The sequence below is a fragment of the Rhinopithecus roxellana genome, chromosome 3 (assembly GCF_007565055.1).
Source record: "Rhinopithecus roxellana isolate Shanxi Qingling chromosome 3, ASM756505v1, whole genome shotgun sequence".
In the NCBI taxonomy this organism is placed as follows: domain Eukaryota; kingdom Metazoa; phylum Chordata; class Mammalia; order Primates; family Cercopithecidae; genus Rhinopithecus; species Rhinopithecus roxellana.
In genome coordinates this window covers 92,642,464-92,658,893 of record NC_044551.1, presented here as the reverse complement: position 1 = coordinate 92,658,893, position 16,430 = coordinate 92,642,464, and the positions used below count along the sequence as shown (strand labels likewise).

General features: G+C 44.6%; 1 protein-coding gene across 7 annotated transcripts in view; it reads left to right on the top strand.

Moving 5' to 3' along the window:
- Nucleotides 1–16,430, top strand: part of CTNND2 (catenin delta 2) — a 943,187-nt gene that overhangs the window by 910,859 nt on the left and 15,898 nt on the right. For all 7 annotated transcript variants that reach the window (XM_010356592.2, XM_030927650.1, XM_010356588.2 and 4 more), the window contains one exon: nt 12,170–12,296. In XM_010356592.2, coding sequence (XP_010354894.1) covers nt 12,170–12,296 — 127 coding nt within the window. The remainder of the gene's footprint in view (nt 1–12,169; nt 12,297–16,430) is intronic.

The window sequence follows — 16,430 nt, the reverse complement described above, 5'->3', positions numbered from 1 at the left end:
ACTCTTGTTGCCCAGACTGGAGTGTAATGGCTTGATCTCAGCTTACTGCAACCTCTGCCTCCCTAGTTCAAGCAATTCTCCTGCCTCAGCCTCCCGAGTAGCTGGGATTACAGGCATGTGCCACCATGCCCGGGTAATTTTGTATTTTTACTGGAGACAGGGTTTCTCCATGTTGCTCAGGCTGATCTCGAACTCCCAATCTCAGGTGATCTGCCCACCTTGGCCTCTCAAAGTGCTGGAATTACAGGCATTAGCCACTGCGCCGAGCCTGTCAGAAGCATTTTGAAGTAGACTGGAATACAGAGAACTTGAAGTTGAGACCCAGGGTGAACATCGAATTTGTTCTCCAGTGATGAGTATATATGTAAAATAGCTGACTGTTCAAATGACATATTAGAAGCTAGACATTTGGATTCCTAAATCTGAAGACTGGACTGTTTAGTTTTATCCTGAACTTAACTTTGCAGTACTAATTGAAACACAGAGGACATTGTTAAAACTCATCCAAGTCAAATCTTTGTTTTAAGGCCTCAAAAGCAAAGCCAGGGAGGTAAGAGGACTGATTTGGTCTTATTTCAATTTCCCAGGTGTTTTCATTTCTTTGTTTGTTTTGGTTTTTTGCATCCATTGGTCCCCATTAACTCCCAGCGGTTAACAATGGTATACTTTCTTCTACTAAATCATATACATTGTTTCCAACTTTTCAAATCTTCTTGGTTACGCTGGTTCTTTAGAATTAGCCCAGTAGCAGTAAATTGGATTCCTAAAACAGATTTACACAGTATTTGCTTTTAAAAGATGGTGTTGCACAGATCCTTATGCTTGTATGTACTGTACCTTTAAGTATCCAAATCAATTTAATTAAATTTCATTAGAAGCAACAGAGCTGAAACAAACTAATGGAAGCAACTGGTATGTCAGGTGGTATTTATTTGTACATTAAGCTGCGAATACTCCCTTTTGGCCCTGAAAATTTAGTTTAAATATTTAACTCTAATAGCTTTTGGAATTGTTGATGGAATTCGTTTTAATGAATCGTTAACAAACAGTTTGCCTTAAAAATAGATGGAAGCTTGTTTTATTACAGCAGAGATGAGCGGAAGGTTTTGTAGTTAAGCAAACTCTGGCTTGGTCTTTAGTCACACAGACAGTGCATCAGAATATTCTACCTCCCGTTTATTGTATTTAATACCTTTTCTTGAAATAAGGATGTATATGTATAAATACCACTAATTTGAAATCTTTTCATTCTCTGCTTAATGTGATTACATTAATAGGTTTGTTCCACTCAAAAATGACTGGAAAACTGGTACGATTTTGAACAATCAAGCTTTTGATACATGAGCATTAATATCTTAGCTGGTTACCTAAGGCAACGACTTCTGTTTTGACTTTCGTTTGAAAAGCCGGGCGTGGTGTCTCAAGCCTGTAATCCCAGCACTTTGGGAGGCCGAGACGGGCGGATCACGAGGTCAGGAGATCGAGACCATCCTGGCTAACACAGTGAAACCCCGTCTCTACTAAAAAAAATGCAAAAACTAGCTGGGTGAGGTGGCGGGTGCCTGTAGTCCCAGCTACTGGGGAGGCTGAGGCAGGAGAATGGCGTGAACCCGGGAGGCGGAGCTTGTAGTGAGCTGAGATCCGGCCACTGCACTCCAGCCTGGGTGACACAGGGAGACTCCGTCTCAAAAAAAAAAAAAAAAGAAAAGTAGGTTCCCAGCGAAGTAGTCTTGCTTGTGAATGGAAGTACCAAGCCCTGAGTGTTACAGGCTGATGCATGGGTGAGCTTGGGTTGCTAAAAGCCCAACAGATTTTTACCACACTTTCCTTTATATCTCAAGTCACAAAAAAAAAAAAAAAAAAAAAAAAAAAAAAAAAAAAAAAAAAAAATTAGAATTGACAAGCTTTATGGGCTGTAGAGCCTCCAAAGACAGCTAAGGTGAAAAGCTTGTGTTTGTGACTTCAGGACCAAATAATCTGTATATGGCCACTGAGGAATCCCCGCTTAGAGGCCAAATAAATCTTGCTAGATTAAAAAAGTTCCAGAACTGTTTAAAAACCAAGGAGAAAAAGGCCATAAATGGGCCAACAGTGTCCTAGTCATTATTTTGCATTCCAATTAATATCCCCAGTAGAAATAAACAAGCATTGTTCATTTTCAAAGTTAATTGTTTATTGAAGCTCCTGGGTCAGAGAAGTCTCTTATAAGAAAATAGTTGATGAATCTAACTTCTAAGGATAGAAGACAAAAGTTTCCAAAACTCTCTTTGGAAACAAAATTATCAATAGAAATATCAACATTGACCATATCATCACAGCTGTGGCTATTCACTGGGTCACCCTCCATCCCATCAGGGTCAAGTTTCTAAAAGTTGTCTTCCAGGACCAGGATCAGAGGCCACCATGCACGTAACTCAAAATTCCATTTTCTGCTAAATCTCGTCTGTTGAAACACATTAATAAGGATTTGGTATTCAACCTATTTTCTCTCCCTGTAATCACCAAATCCACTCAACCTGCATTTTAGCAGCCCTTGAAATATTTACTCTCCCCTCCCACCTTCTCTCTAAACTCTATTACATGGAATGAGCCAACTTCTCTCTCTAATCCCCTTTCCTCCTCCTCCATCAAGGAGTATCCTTCTCCATCCTTTCTGTGATTCAGCAGAAGTAGGGTGCTCTCACCTGCTCAGCTCACAATGGCAGGGTGTCCCTTGATAGTCAGAGGGAGGTGGGAGCCTTGGAACACATGGGTCATTCTCATTCCATCACATCTAAATTCTCTCCACCCTCTTGTTGACATGCTCTGCATGCTTTCTGGAGGACCGACTGGTCATCACTGTTCCCTGCCCAATAATATGCCTACAAGGTGACCCATCCAGAAACCAACGCCTTCAGTTTAGTAGGCACATTCTGGAAGCAGGTGTGGACTGCTGTACCCAGCCCTAAAAGAAATTGGGGCATAGCTAATGAGAAAGGTAATATACTCTCCCTTTTTATCCAGTTTCCTGATTCTCCTAAGGATCTGTGTTTGAGGGGAACTGAATGCATTTGCCATGAGCAAGTACATCTATCTCTGAGCTCCATGGGGCAAGAAGCACTGGAGGTGGAGGGACAAGCTGTGTGCTCCGACTGAGTCAGCACCCACCCAGGGGCCAGAGGTAGCAGAGATAATGATGCTTCAAAATTATTTTCCAGACTGGTTAAAGAGGAGGCAATTGTATATACCTCATGATCAGTGGAGATAAATTACCATTTAAACATGGTCAGTGGAGAGAAATTTCCATTTAAAGTAGAGCAGGCAAGCCAAAAGCCACTTTTTTTGTGATTGTCGTTAGCTACTATTTTACCTAAGCTAACACTACCTTCAGCACAGTTGCGAGTATGTCATAAAAGACAGATCTACCAACAGCAGAAGATGATTCTGATGAAGTTACTCTGAGCTACAATTAAAAGAAAAAGGTTCTGAGGTTCTGATTGTATTTATTTGTTATAGAATAGAGTGTACGAACTGTGGATGCTAGCTATAAAACATGTGAAATTGATTATCATTTCATTTTACAATTAATTAATACTGTCATCTTAAATCATTGACTCCAGCTAGCATTTATTAGGCACCTCTTTGTTCCAGGTACTATGCTAGATATCAGGGCTTCAGAAATAAATGAAGCACCCTTGCTGCCTCACAGCTAGGGAGACAGACTGGATTGCAAAAGTCTGTAGTGTGATGTAAAAGCATTTTATTAGTATAATGGAAAGAAAACTGGTTGCATTACTGAACGCTCCCCACAAACCAGGGTGGCATAATTTATTTGGCAATAGTAACTGAATGAACATGCATTGCTTGCCTCCTGTTTGCCTCATACAGAACCAAGCAGGATAAGATTTAACAGGTAGAAAAAGACAAAGTGCCCTGCCACGTCATAGAACTGCCTGATCAAAGGTGGGGATGTTTGAAATTGAGTCTCATAAGCAGTGCATGCTGGGTGATCAGGTGTGATTGGGGTTCAGTGTGTGTGGCACCTCTCTGGCCTGCGATTTTGACCTGTTTTGTTGCCATAGTAAGTCAACTTTGGGAGTGGAGACTGAAGGGCCTCCTGGGATTTAGCACTTTAAAAAATGTGGCCCAGCTTGTCACTGATAACCTATGCAAAGAAACCCCAAGCCAATGGTTCACAGCCCTGGCTGTTCATTAGCATCCATTTGGGGGAGGAGTGGAGCTTTTGAAAATAAGGATACACAGGCCCTACCCAGAATAACCTAAAGAGAACCTCAGGGCTGGGGCCCAGTCATTACTATTTTTAAAACTCCCCAGGCTGATAAGTCACATTGCCCTTAATGTGTAGAAAAGAAGCTGAGACAGAGCTTACCAGTAATTGGGAGAGAAGGGCATACTCCTGACAGCTCTCTAATTCCACCTCTCTATCTGCGGAGACATCCAGGGTTAGCAAGTCAAGTAGTGAAAAGATATTCATGAGAACAGTTTTGAGCCTTGCCAGACAGTTCTAGCTCATCCCCTGCATACAAACCTAACGAACTCCTGTGTTCATCTGAACTGAATGTCATGCACTTTATTTGTTTGTTTGTTTGTTTATTTATTTATTTATTTGAGGTGGAGTTTCACTCTTTCGCCCAGGCTGGAGTGCAGTGGCACGATCTCGGCTCACTGCAACCTCTGCCTTCTGGTTTCAAGTGATTCTCCTGCCTCAGCATCTGGAGTAGCTGGTATTACAGGCGCCCGCCATGACGCCTGGCTAGTTTTTGTGTTTTTAGTAGAGACGGGATTTCACCCTGTTGGTCAGGCTGGTCTTGAACTCCTGACTTCGTGATCTGCCCGCCTTGGCTTCCCAAAGTGCTGGGATTACAGGCGTGAGCCACTGTGCTCGGTCACACAATTTCTAGAATAAGAAGCTATGGCTCGAGTGTGTGTTGTCCTAACCGCCTGTAGACCAGGCCAAATGAAAGCTATTTAGTCCCCTCATTCAAACTATTAATCTCTCTAGTAATACATTCTTCCTGGCGATGTTTGTAGGATGTTCAAAAATATAAAATGGAGAGTGTTGTAAATTCAGGGCCCTCGAAATACATAAAAAGAAGACCTGTATCAACTAAACAGACTGAACACGTCCTAGAAATACCGTGAAGACCAATGGTAGTGGGACCGTGGGGATGAACATCGCCCGATTCTTGTGCACTCTGAACTACTGGAAATGCCCGTGTGGATGATTGTAGCTTTGGGGAATAATACAGTTTCATAAGAAACACATTGGAAACTCGAGCACAGAGGCTGAAAGTGGTGGAAGGACAGCTAAAGGGTGTAAGATAAAGAAAATCAGATTGTTCCTGGTGGCAATTTAAAGATCAGAAAGAAGACTTTGAACTCGTCTTCTTTCTTGGATTTCTATCTCTATATACTTAGAACAATTTAACAACCTCCAGTTTTAAGTGTAATGTGTTAAAAATAAAAACCAATTTGAGGCACAGATATCATATCACATTTTTGACAGCTTAGCTGGGTCTTCAGCTGAGGGCACAACTTCTGGGTCATTCTGTTGAAGGTGAAAGACAGATAGTAAAAGAGTTCTTTATCGTCAGTCAGAAGGATTCACAGCCCTTTCCCGGCTACCGTGGCGATTTTTCACTCTCCCTGCTTCTTCCCTGAGCTTTCTTATCTAACCCCTATGAGTTGTGCAGGTGGCGCAAAGAAGAGCTAAGGTGAAATCCCCGATACAACAGAATTCACAAAAGAAGTCTCTGGCCTACAATAAGTTAATATTTTAACAAGAAAAAAACAGTGACTAAAGAGGCAAATATTGATTGAAAAGATATGTGCCCGAGTTGTATGTGCTTATGTGAACCACTTCCAAGCCTTTCTGAGTGACAGTGGGAAGTAAATGAATAACAGATTGATTGCTAGCTGGATAGATGACAAAAATGTACATGGCTAGTGGAATAGAAGGAATGTCAGCTTAGCAATAACTTTCCCAAATAATCTCTATCTTCATTTCCCTTCTTATTTAAAAGACAAAACATTATTTTAATTGAATGACTAAAGATTTTATACAATAAAAGATGACGAAGGCCATGAGATTTGTTCTCAAGTAGCTAATTATTCCACATAACTATGTTTGTAATGGGTGTTGATTGGTATATACCATGGGCCAGCTGCGCCCTAGTCTCTAGCATCTAGTGTTCCATGAGTTTCCATGACATTTGGCAGCTGCTCCTCTATGTCTGTGGGAAATTGGTTACCGGACTTCCCAAGGATACCAAAATTTATAGGTGCTCAAGTCCCTGTTGTATTAATAAAATGGTGCAGTATTTGCTTATAACCTTCGCACATTTTCCTGTAAACTTCAATCATTTCTAGATTACTTAGAATATGTAATGTCAATACAATGTGCTATGTAAATAATTGAACTGTTTAGGGAAGGATGACAAGAAAAAACAACATGTACATGTTCAGTGCAGACCATATTTTTTGCAATATTTTCCACCCTCGGTTGGTGAAATGCATGGATGTGGAACCACAGATAGAGGGCTAACTGGATGTGGCGTCAGAACTAACATTTTAAAAGTCCTTTCTGGGCATTGTCGAGCATAGCAGTGTTGAAGTTGTGCAGTTTGGTCACTGTAGCCTTCACTCTGCATCAATGAATGAGAGAGGGGAGATAGAGAAGGTCACCTCTTCTCACAGCACACAAATTTTGTGTTTGTCTCATTGCAACGTAAAAGGTATTCTCTTCCTCCTGGGGCTCCTGAGCTGTGGCTCAGGAGAACAGCTCTAACGAAGACCTTTATTGCATTTTTACTCTGCCCCATTCCTTAAGCTCCCTTCTTCCCTCCATTCAAAGTGCCTGTACCCACAGGCGTGCAGTCCCTGGCCATCCTCCGAGGGGTCTGAGTCAGCAGTTGCCTCTCTGTTTCTCCCACCGCACTCCACTCTCATCACCCTCAGGTGTATACTAACCCCATCACCTACAGACAAGTTACCTGCGGGACCACACTTCTGCCAGGCATTCGCATTTTCCATATTGGATTTTATAAAGGATTTGAGTTTTTTGGGTGCATCCATATAAGAGTTCCTTCGTGAGCAATTTTATTACATTCACTTTTCTGATATTTCCAGAAATGTAAATACTTAAATGGTTGCAGTATAGTCTAAACATTATGAAATCTGAATTGCTGAACAACACGTATCTCCAATCCCCTGCATTAAGAGAGCAATGCTAACAAACATACTGATGTCTCACCAAGTGAAACCAGTCCTATAGCTGTGCCACATTTAGGCCTAGTGTGTCCTTAGGACTTAGAACATAATATTTAGCCAACATTCATATTGTAAGGTACCTTGTTCACCTTTAATACCACACAGATTATCATCATCTTCATAACCAAAGAAGCCAAGGTTTTGGCTAAAGGACTGTCCCGAGCCACTAGTTGGAATACCAAAGCATACCTTCTACATTGCAATGAGACAAACATAAAATGATCTGTCCTCATTCGGTCATATTTAGGATTTTTGGCATCTACAAAGCATTTCCTTCAAAAAGACAGGGATTAAAAAAAAATTTTTTTTAATCGTTCCCATACATAAGTAACGGACACATACAGTTCTGAAATATCTTCCACCCTGCACGTGTTTTTGGTAAGACTGCTCCTCCTCTGTGTTTGCTGCCACCCTCCAGAGGATTTCAGAGAACACCTCAGAACTCCGGTGGAGACATTTTCTCCTGCCGTGATACCTACCGTTCCCTGACACACCCCCACCCTTCCCTAAGGAGGCATTTATTTGTACCTTATACCCTTCATCTCTCATCACCTCAGCTGTCACAACCACCCATGCCTCCCGGGACGACCATCGTTACCTGGACCCCTCGATCGAAGGCTCTGAGCAGCCAGTTGTCCCCCATATATTCCACCTGTCTTCTGTCCACCTCCCATTTCTTTTCCCTCTTTAACCTGTGGTTAAAGATCAGCAAAATTGGCCGGGCACAGTGGCTCACGCCTGTAATCCCAGCACTTTGGGAGGCCGAGGCAGGCAGATCATGAGGTCAGGAGATCAAGACCATCCTGGCCAACATGGTGAAACCCCGTCTCTACTAAAAATACAAAAATTAGCTGGGCGTGGAGGCCATGCCTGTAATCCCAACTACTCGGGAGGCTGAGGTATGAGAATCGCTTGAACCCAGGAGGTAGAGTTTGCAGCGAGGCGAGATCACGCCACTGCACTCCAGCCTGGTGACAGAGTGAGACTCTGTCTCAAAAGAAAAAAAAAAAATCAGCAAAATCCCCTGTGTCCGTTTCACAACCCCTCTTCTGCTCATCTCCTGCCAGCCCTGAGGACACTGCCCCCAAGCCCCCTCCTCAAGGGCTGTTTCGTTTCCCACGCACCCTCCCTCCCTTGTGTCCCTGGAGGTGGAGCAGACGTCCTTCTTGGAACAGTTGTCCTTCTTGGCCTCTCCTCATTGCTCTTTCAAGAAGGATCTCTGCTCTCCTCCCTCCAGCAAACCCCCGGCACCTGTGAAGTATCCTCCCAACAGCCTGTAGCCCTCATAAGCCCACCAGTGCCCTGATCAATTTGCACTCTCCATATCATCTCTAGCACCTACATTTTCCTCCCTACTGGGCTTAGCTTCTGTGGGCTTCCGTGACGTTCCCTTGTCTCTCTCTCCAAGTTGCCTGATGACCCATCAACTCTACCCACTCCACACCTGCCCTAGGGCAGCTGACTGTGGCTGGAGAGAGGCACACATGGATGCTGACCAGTCAGCTCCTTTTCAGTTCATTGCCACGGCCTCCAGCCCCACCCAGCACCCCAGCCACTTGCCCTGGACAGTCAGCTCACTCCCCACCCAACTCAAGAACCACTCCACATCCCCATCCCCTTCCTTCCTCCCTTCCCTTCCTCTCTCCTCTCTGTTCTCTAAGCTCCGACTCTTCCTCAGTCTTAGCAGATGACCTCACTTCTTATTTTCCCTGAGAAAATGCAAAAAAAAAAAAAAAAAAAAAATCAACAGTGAATATCCTTATCCTCCTGTCACCCCAGCTACCCGTCTCTTCCCCATGTCCATGGCCACAGTCTGACTGTTTCTGTGGCCAATGACCCCGTTGCTCTTGTTTACCTTTCCTGTCTTGAAAATGTTCTTCCTGCCATTTTTCCCTTTCCCTCCTATGTCCCCAGGTTTTTCCTTCTCTGCATTGAGTTATTCCCATCAGCACATGAAATACTCTAATATCTTCTGGGTGGTCTATGAAAAACATCTCTCCAGCCTCACTCTCTTCAAGCCCATTTCTCCATCTCCCTTTATAATAAAATTTTGCCAAAGGCTTGTCTGTACTCACTGTCTCCCCTTCACCAATTCTCATTATCTTTTGGGTCCGCTGGAGTTAGACATTTACCAACCTGACCAAAGAAAGCACTTTTGTCGCTGGCACGAGGACTTCCTTCCTCCCAGAACACCGGGCAGCTCTTGGTCCTCCTCGGTATTCCGTTGGTCTCCTTCTCCTCCTCACGCATCGCTCTCCTGGTCTTGCCTGACGCCACAGTCACACCCTCCTGATGCTCCCTGTCATTTCCTGGGTTCCTTCTTGGTCTCCTTTGAAGCTTCCCCTACTCTTTGCACCCTCTCAATATTGGAATGTCCCCAGGCTCACTCAGTCTGCCTTCTGCTTTTCTTTATTTGCATTCGCTTATAGGTTTGCATCCATTCTCTTTGCTTTAAATAATATGTATATGCTGACGTCCAAAATTCTGCCTCCAGCCCTGAGATCCCAGTTTGCAGATCCTGCTTCGTTCTCTGTCCCTCTTCAGTAACCATATACATCCCCATGAGGCAATCCTGGTTCCACTCCCTAAAGCTACTTCCCTCCCTCCCATTGTTCCTGGCTCAGTGAAGGGTACCTCAGGCCACTGTGGTTCACACCAGAGGCATTGCGGTAAGGCTTGATTCCTCTTTCCCACACCAATAGCCATGCCACCAGCAAACCCTCCAGTGTGGATACCAGATCTGCACGCTTCCCACCACCAGCACCCTCCAAGCCTGGACCATCTCTCCTTTGTCCAGCAGCTCTCCCAAGCGGCTTTGCTATGGCTACTCCTCCCCAACCTGTCCTGGACACCCAGAGCTTTGCTGTCTTCCTGTCCCACTGCTCACTCCTCTTCAATCCCGGGAGGCCTGTTCTCACACCAGAGAAGCCGTTCCCACCCAGGGCCTTCACATCTGTTCTTCCCTTGGCTGGGAAGCCCAGATCTGTGTCCCCAGGGTCTGGTTCAGTTGTCATCTCCAGGTCCTGCTGCAATGTTAAGGCTCCCGACAGCACCTCCCTGACCCCACTCCAAAAATAGAGATGCCATCATCCTCACCCCTACTTTTCTATCCCCACCCCACTCCTCTATCCCCACATCACTCCTCCATCTCCACCGCCACTCCTCCATCCCCACCCCTGCCTCCTTCCCTGCCCCCACTCCTCCATCCCCGCCCGCTCCTCCATCCCTGTCCCCCGCCCATGCCCCTCCATCCCCGCTCCCTTCCTCCATCCCTGCCCCCCTTCCTCCATCCCCGACCCCGTTCCTCCATCCCCCTCCACCCCGCTCCTCTATCCCCGCCCCTGCTCCTCTATCCCCTAATCCTGCTTGGTTTTTCCTTCCAAGCTCTTGTTAGAATGCCACATATTGGTATGAATATGTTTTTTGTAACTTCTGTATTGTTTGACTTTGGGTGGCCTATTTACTTTCGAAGGCTCAAATTCCTCCTGTAGAATGCAGATTATAGTATCCATTAGTTTGGTTTCATTTCCATTAGAGTAATACGTCCAATGTTACTGACATTATAGCAAAGGAAAGCAGGCACTGTCCCCCCTCCCCAGTTCCCACTTTACATTGGCACTTGTTTTCAATTCTTTAACTTTTTATTCTAATATTTAGACATTTTAGGGGCTCAAAACTCTATCAAAAATCATTGAAAACATAAATAGATGAGTTAATAAAAAACAAAATGCATACTCATTTCCACTTTCCTGTCTAATTCTTATTAGATACACCAAGACTAATCTTTGTGTATCTAATTCTCATTATTCCTGTTCTACTTGACTGATAGGATAAAGCCAGAATGAGAGGTGCATGATTTTAAAAAATACTCCCCAGCTTACTTACTAGGTGCTAACTGTGTGGCAAGATTCTCTGAACAATCCCAAGAGAACAAAGCCTTGAGCCCCCTAAAAGTCTAAATGTTATCAGGGAAAAAAATAAAATATCTAAAAGAATTGAAAGCAATGGCCTCTGTAAAGGAGGATTTGGGGGTGGAGCAGGTGACTGCTTTTCTTTGCTATAATATTAGTACTATTTAACATGTTACTTGGAGAAAAATAAAATCTATTTAAAAAAGAAAAAAAGACTGGAAGGAAATACCATGACATGTTAACAGGAGTTCTCTCAGGTGGAGAGAGTGGAATTAGCAGCTATTTTTGTTTTCTTCTTTATGCTTTGTAAATTCACAAAATAATCTGTGATATATTTATGTGGTTTTTATAAGGAAAAATAGTATAGATGCTTTCTGTATATTAACTAGATACCAGAAGCCTAATGGAGGCTTGGTAGGATGCATTTTGAATATGCTCTATATTGAAAAATATCATTCCTGGAGCAAACCAGCTTGGAGACAGGCAGGGTGGGGCATTTTGGGCTAGAAAGGACACAGGGAGGTAAACGGGAAGGGAGGACGCTGCCCTGGATTCTGGTTGCCAGCAGATAGGTCCTGGGAGCAAAGGGTAAACCCTTGTGGAAAATATTGAGGCAGTGGAAGAGGGAGCCAGGCAGAGCTGGAACGAGGTAGGCAAAAAATAGACACTTTCTGGGTCCCCTAACATTCTGAGCATCGTATTTTCATCGAAGTAAAAGCTTCTGACCAGAGCAGGTTTGTAAAGAAACCATTTATTCAACATTCATGAAGGAAAGCAGACCCTACCCGCCAGGCTGTCTGGAGGGAAGGAGGTGTGTCTTCATTCACGTTTGGCTCTGTTCACCTCAATGAGGGCACAGAGCTTCAAGAACCTCTTTTGACACAGTATAGAAATATTATGCAAATCCAGATACTTGGCACTTAAAAATGTCTGGAGGTGAAGAATCACTCTGTCTTGCCCATCTAACAGGAGCGTGCTGTGTTTTGCAGGATGGATGGTCACAATACCACTTTGTAGCCTCGTCTTCAACCATCGAGAGGGACCGGCAAAGGCCCTACTCCTCCTCCCGCACGCCCTCCATCTCCCCTGTGCGCGTGTCTCCCAACAACCGCTCAGGTAAGAGGCTGCCGCACTAGCCAGCCAGGCTTTATTTCTCTTTGAGCAAAGACCCTCCTTCCCAGTCCCAGAGCCAGCCCCCACACAGAGGAGAGCCTTCCATTCAGACTTTTGCTAGAAGTAGGAAATGAATCTGTTCTTTGTACTGTGGTGGCCACTCTGTGTTTTGTATACACAGACTCAGAGCAAATCTCCTTCTCTAACAGGTTCCTATGCATGACATGCATGTAATGGACCTGAATTCATGAGGAACGAATATAAAGAAAACTGTCATGGGTCTGCAAATCAGGGGTTTCCGTGGACAATTTTTCCAACTTAAAATAGTTTGAGTTGGCTGGGCACGGTGGCTCACGCCTGTAATCCCAGCACATTGGGAGGCCGAGGTGGGCGGATTGCCTGAGCTCAGGAGTTCGAAACCATCCTGGGCAACATGGCAAAACCCCATCTCTAGTAAAAATATAAAAATTAGCAAGGTGTGGTGGCGCCCACCTGTAATCCGAGCTACTTGGGAGGCTGAGGCAGGAGAATCACTTGAACCCGGGAGGCTGAGGTTGCAGTGAGCCGAGATCATGCCACTGCATCCCAGCCTGGGTGACAGAGTGAGACTCCATCTCCAAAAAAAAAATAAAATAAATAAAATAAAATAAAAATAGTTTGAGTTGCATTTTGTCATAATTGGGATAAAAAGTAGAGGAGACCAAATGTGCTTTCTTCCTTCAGTGTGATATACCTTTGACACATATCACTGATGGTTTCATAACTGTTCCATATCTAATTAGCTTTTTATTATTAACAATAAACCAGCAGATGCCATGGTTTATTGTTATTATTAACAATAAACCAGCACATTCTTATCATAGCCAACTATAACTTCTAAGTCATTCCATTTAATTTTTTCTAATTTTGTCACATTCCTATTGCTTAAATTTTGAACTTCTTTTATTTATAAAAATACTTTATTTCATACCGTTTTTAATTCACGTTAAGGAATGCCAAAAATCAGAGGAAAGATGACAGGCAAATGTGAACACACCATTTAGTCATATAAATGGCATAAATTTGCTGTTTTCCTCACAGTTTAAGTTTTTAAAACTTTTATTTTGATTTCTGCATTTTGATTTTGTTCTGAGAATGAAAGATGGATAAGAAGTTATATGCACCCACACAGACACAGCGATGTAGGCTTTAATTTATTAAAGCTTTCTTCCTACTCTTCTTTGCCCTGTTCCTGCTAAGAAAATCCTATTCTCTGAAATGGCACCTGGGAGGACCTGGTGGAGAGCATTGCCCAGCAAAGTGGTCTTCCTACCCCCGAGAATGATGGTTGCATAACTCCATACCAGACTGTACTGTCAACATGATGAGAAATGAATAGCCAATATCTGACTGAGATAAATGGCCTGCTCCCAGCCCTGTGAAAGCCGGTCCCTTAGTGTACTGTCATTGCTTACCACATTTAGTCCAACCCTTGGTGATGATCACGAACCCCCTGTACCTGTAGAAACGTCCACCTATCTCAGAAGCACGGAGGTGGCTTCTTAGGCCTCTTATTTCCATAATTCCGGCAGGCTGAAAAAGATCAAGTACACGGAGTGTGGGAAGCGTATGGACCGTGTCTTTTGGAAAGCTGTAATTATTAAGAATTACAGTGAGCCAATCAGTGTTATGAGAATGAAATGACATGATGGATCGGCAAGGGCTGGGAGAGAGAAGTAGCCCTTTCTGGCAAGCAGGCAGGGCTGTGTTCACCCAGCCATGCAGCCAGTGCGCTGCCTCAGGATTTCCTAGGCAAGGCACATCCAGACACCTAATAAACACTTGTTTGCGTGATTTGATTTTTCCCAGAACTTAATCCTGATTTACCGGAGACTTGAAGGACCGCTGCGTGTGAGGTCTCAGGAGATAATTACACACTTGATATAGTTTAATAAACACCACCATCTGGACAATATTGGATTCTAATTTTAAAAGCTTTGGTCAACAGCCTTTAAAATATTGTCCCTTCATGATTGTGTGGCAGTAATTCATAAAAGGCTAACCTTTATTAGGGAAGGCCCAGAGGCAAAAGGGCAAAGGCAGGAAGAGAGACTTTCCTGGAAGAAAAAAGTGGTGAACAGAAGAGAAGGGAGCAGCAGGTGGAAGAGGTGAGCGAGGCACCAGCGAGCAGGCAGGAACTGGATGCAGAGCCCAGTTGAGTGACAGGGCTTGCTAAGGACTCAGTTGTTCTTGCATAGGTTCCCCTCTCCAAGCAACAGAACCCCAATCTTCATAAGACACAATGGCTGCCCCTCACATCTCCCCAGATTCACATTCGGGATGGAGATGGCCCATGTCCCAACCTTTGTCAGTCCTCTCCCCGGGGCCTCTCTTCCCTCACAGCAGAGTCTGGGCATTATCTGCACCTGCACAGGGTCACCGTGGATCAGGGAGGTTCAGTCCTTGATCAAGTCATTGCAGCTCCAGGCTTGTCCTACAAGTGAAGAGGGTGCTGCAGCTGTCCAAGCTGCGTGGTTTTCTTCCCTGTCTGCCACTGAGTTTGTACCCAGGGCTTCTGGCCAGCTGGCATCAGGTGGGGTTCAAGCCTCACTATTTTTTAAAGGATTCCAGGTAATGAATTCTAATAGGCATCCAGGATCCAAAACCCCTGAGGACTTTAAGAGCTGAGCATTGAGGCATGATTTTATTTTGATAGGTTTGAGACGGTGGCCACAACCCGCTGCATTTACCTTCCCAGCACTTGGTTGTGATGTCTGTTGGGCACTTCTGCATCTCATTCTAGTTTACTTGGACATCCATTTCCTCACTCGATTGACAGCTGCACAAGTTCGGGAAGAGCCACGTGATCTGCGTGTCCGCCTCGCACAGTGGCTAGCACAGGAATTTGTACATAGAAGATACTAAGGGTGACAAACTGAATCACATGACTCAGACAGTGACATGAGAGATACCTTAGGGGGACCACAGACCCAGGGAGCAAAGGGACCCTACAGAGGGTGTGAATGATAAACTGGAAGGTAAACTGAGGTTTGGCTGGAGAGGCGCTTAGAGACTAGCAAAGGAAAGGGATTTATCCTAAAAATCAGAGTGCTCTAGGGATTCCTAGCCTTAATAGTCATCAGGTAGGCTTGGTAAATATGGATTCTGAAGCCCGTCACTGAAAATTCAGACTCAAAAGGTCCAGGATGGGCTCTGGGCATCCATAAATTCTCAAGTGAGTGTTGAAGGTAAACAAGGCTCTGAAGCACTGCCCTTGGCTATGGGAGCTGGAGAGAACTTCCTGACAGAAGAACATGGCACCTGAGCTCCTGTGGAGCCGGACACAGCTGCAGATGCCCACAGGGTGGGGTGCGCGACCAGCTGCCCCCTCACCCAGATACACGGCTCCTCCCCGCCTCTCCCAGTGCCCCTCTGCACTGGCAGGAAGGTTGAGTGGCTGCCAATCCATTCAATCACTCATGAAAATTCAACCTCCTTTTATTGACTTCCTTGCCTCTGCGTTCAGCTTCTCCTCTCTTCTAATACAGTTTGTTAAGAACTCCCAGGAGGATGCTCCAGTTACAACCCAGCACTTTAGAAATTGGTGCAAGAGGAACGGCAGGGCTCAGCCTCCCAGTAGGACAGGCAGTGAGTGGCCGAGGTGTAAGGAGGGCCTCAGAGATTATTGGGGTGTTTATGCAAAGAGCTGGAGCAAGAATGCCCTAGCAGGAACTAGAGCTGCCTCCGTGCCCCTCCCCAACCCACCCCAGCGACAGACAAAGAAGGTCTTTGTGGGCTTGGTTATTTCTGCTCCACAAATCATCCTATGTAGAGAGCTGTTTCCTCTGACTTTTTTAAAGGCAGTTTCTAGGTGACTCAGTGTTTAAGTAAAACCGCATTTATTTTAATCAAGGATTAGTCAATATCAGTAATAGATCTTCTGAAACACATCTAATTAAGGAAGGGAGCATGGGAAGGAAGGGAAGGAAAAGAGAAAAGAAAGGAAGAAACCAAGAGCAGTCTCATTCCTAAACTGCCCCACACACCTTGGGCAGGTCATGTCCCCTTCATGATCTCTCTCTCTGAGGAAAATGGCCCCAGGATGTGGTCCTCAGTTGCCAGCTTCCAAGTCCTGTGCCCCCTAACTATAAAGCACCA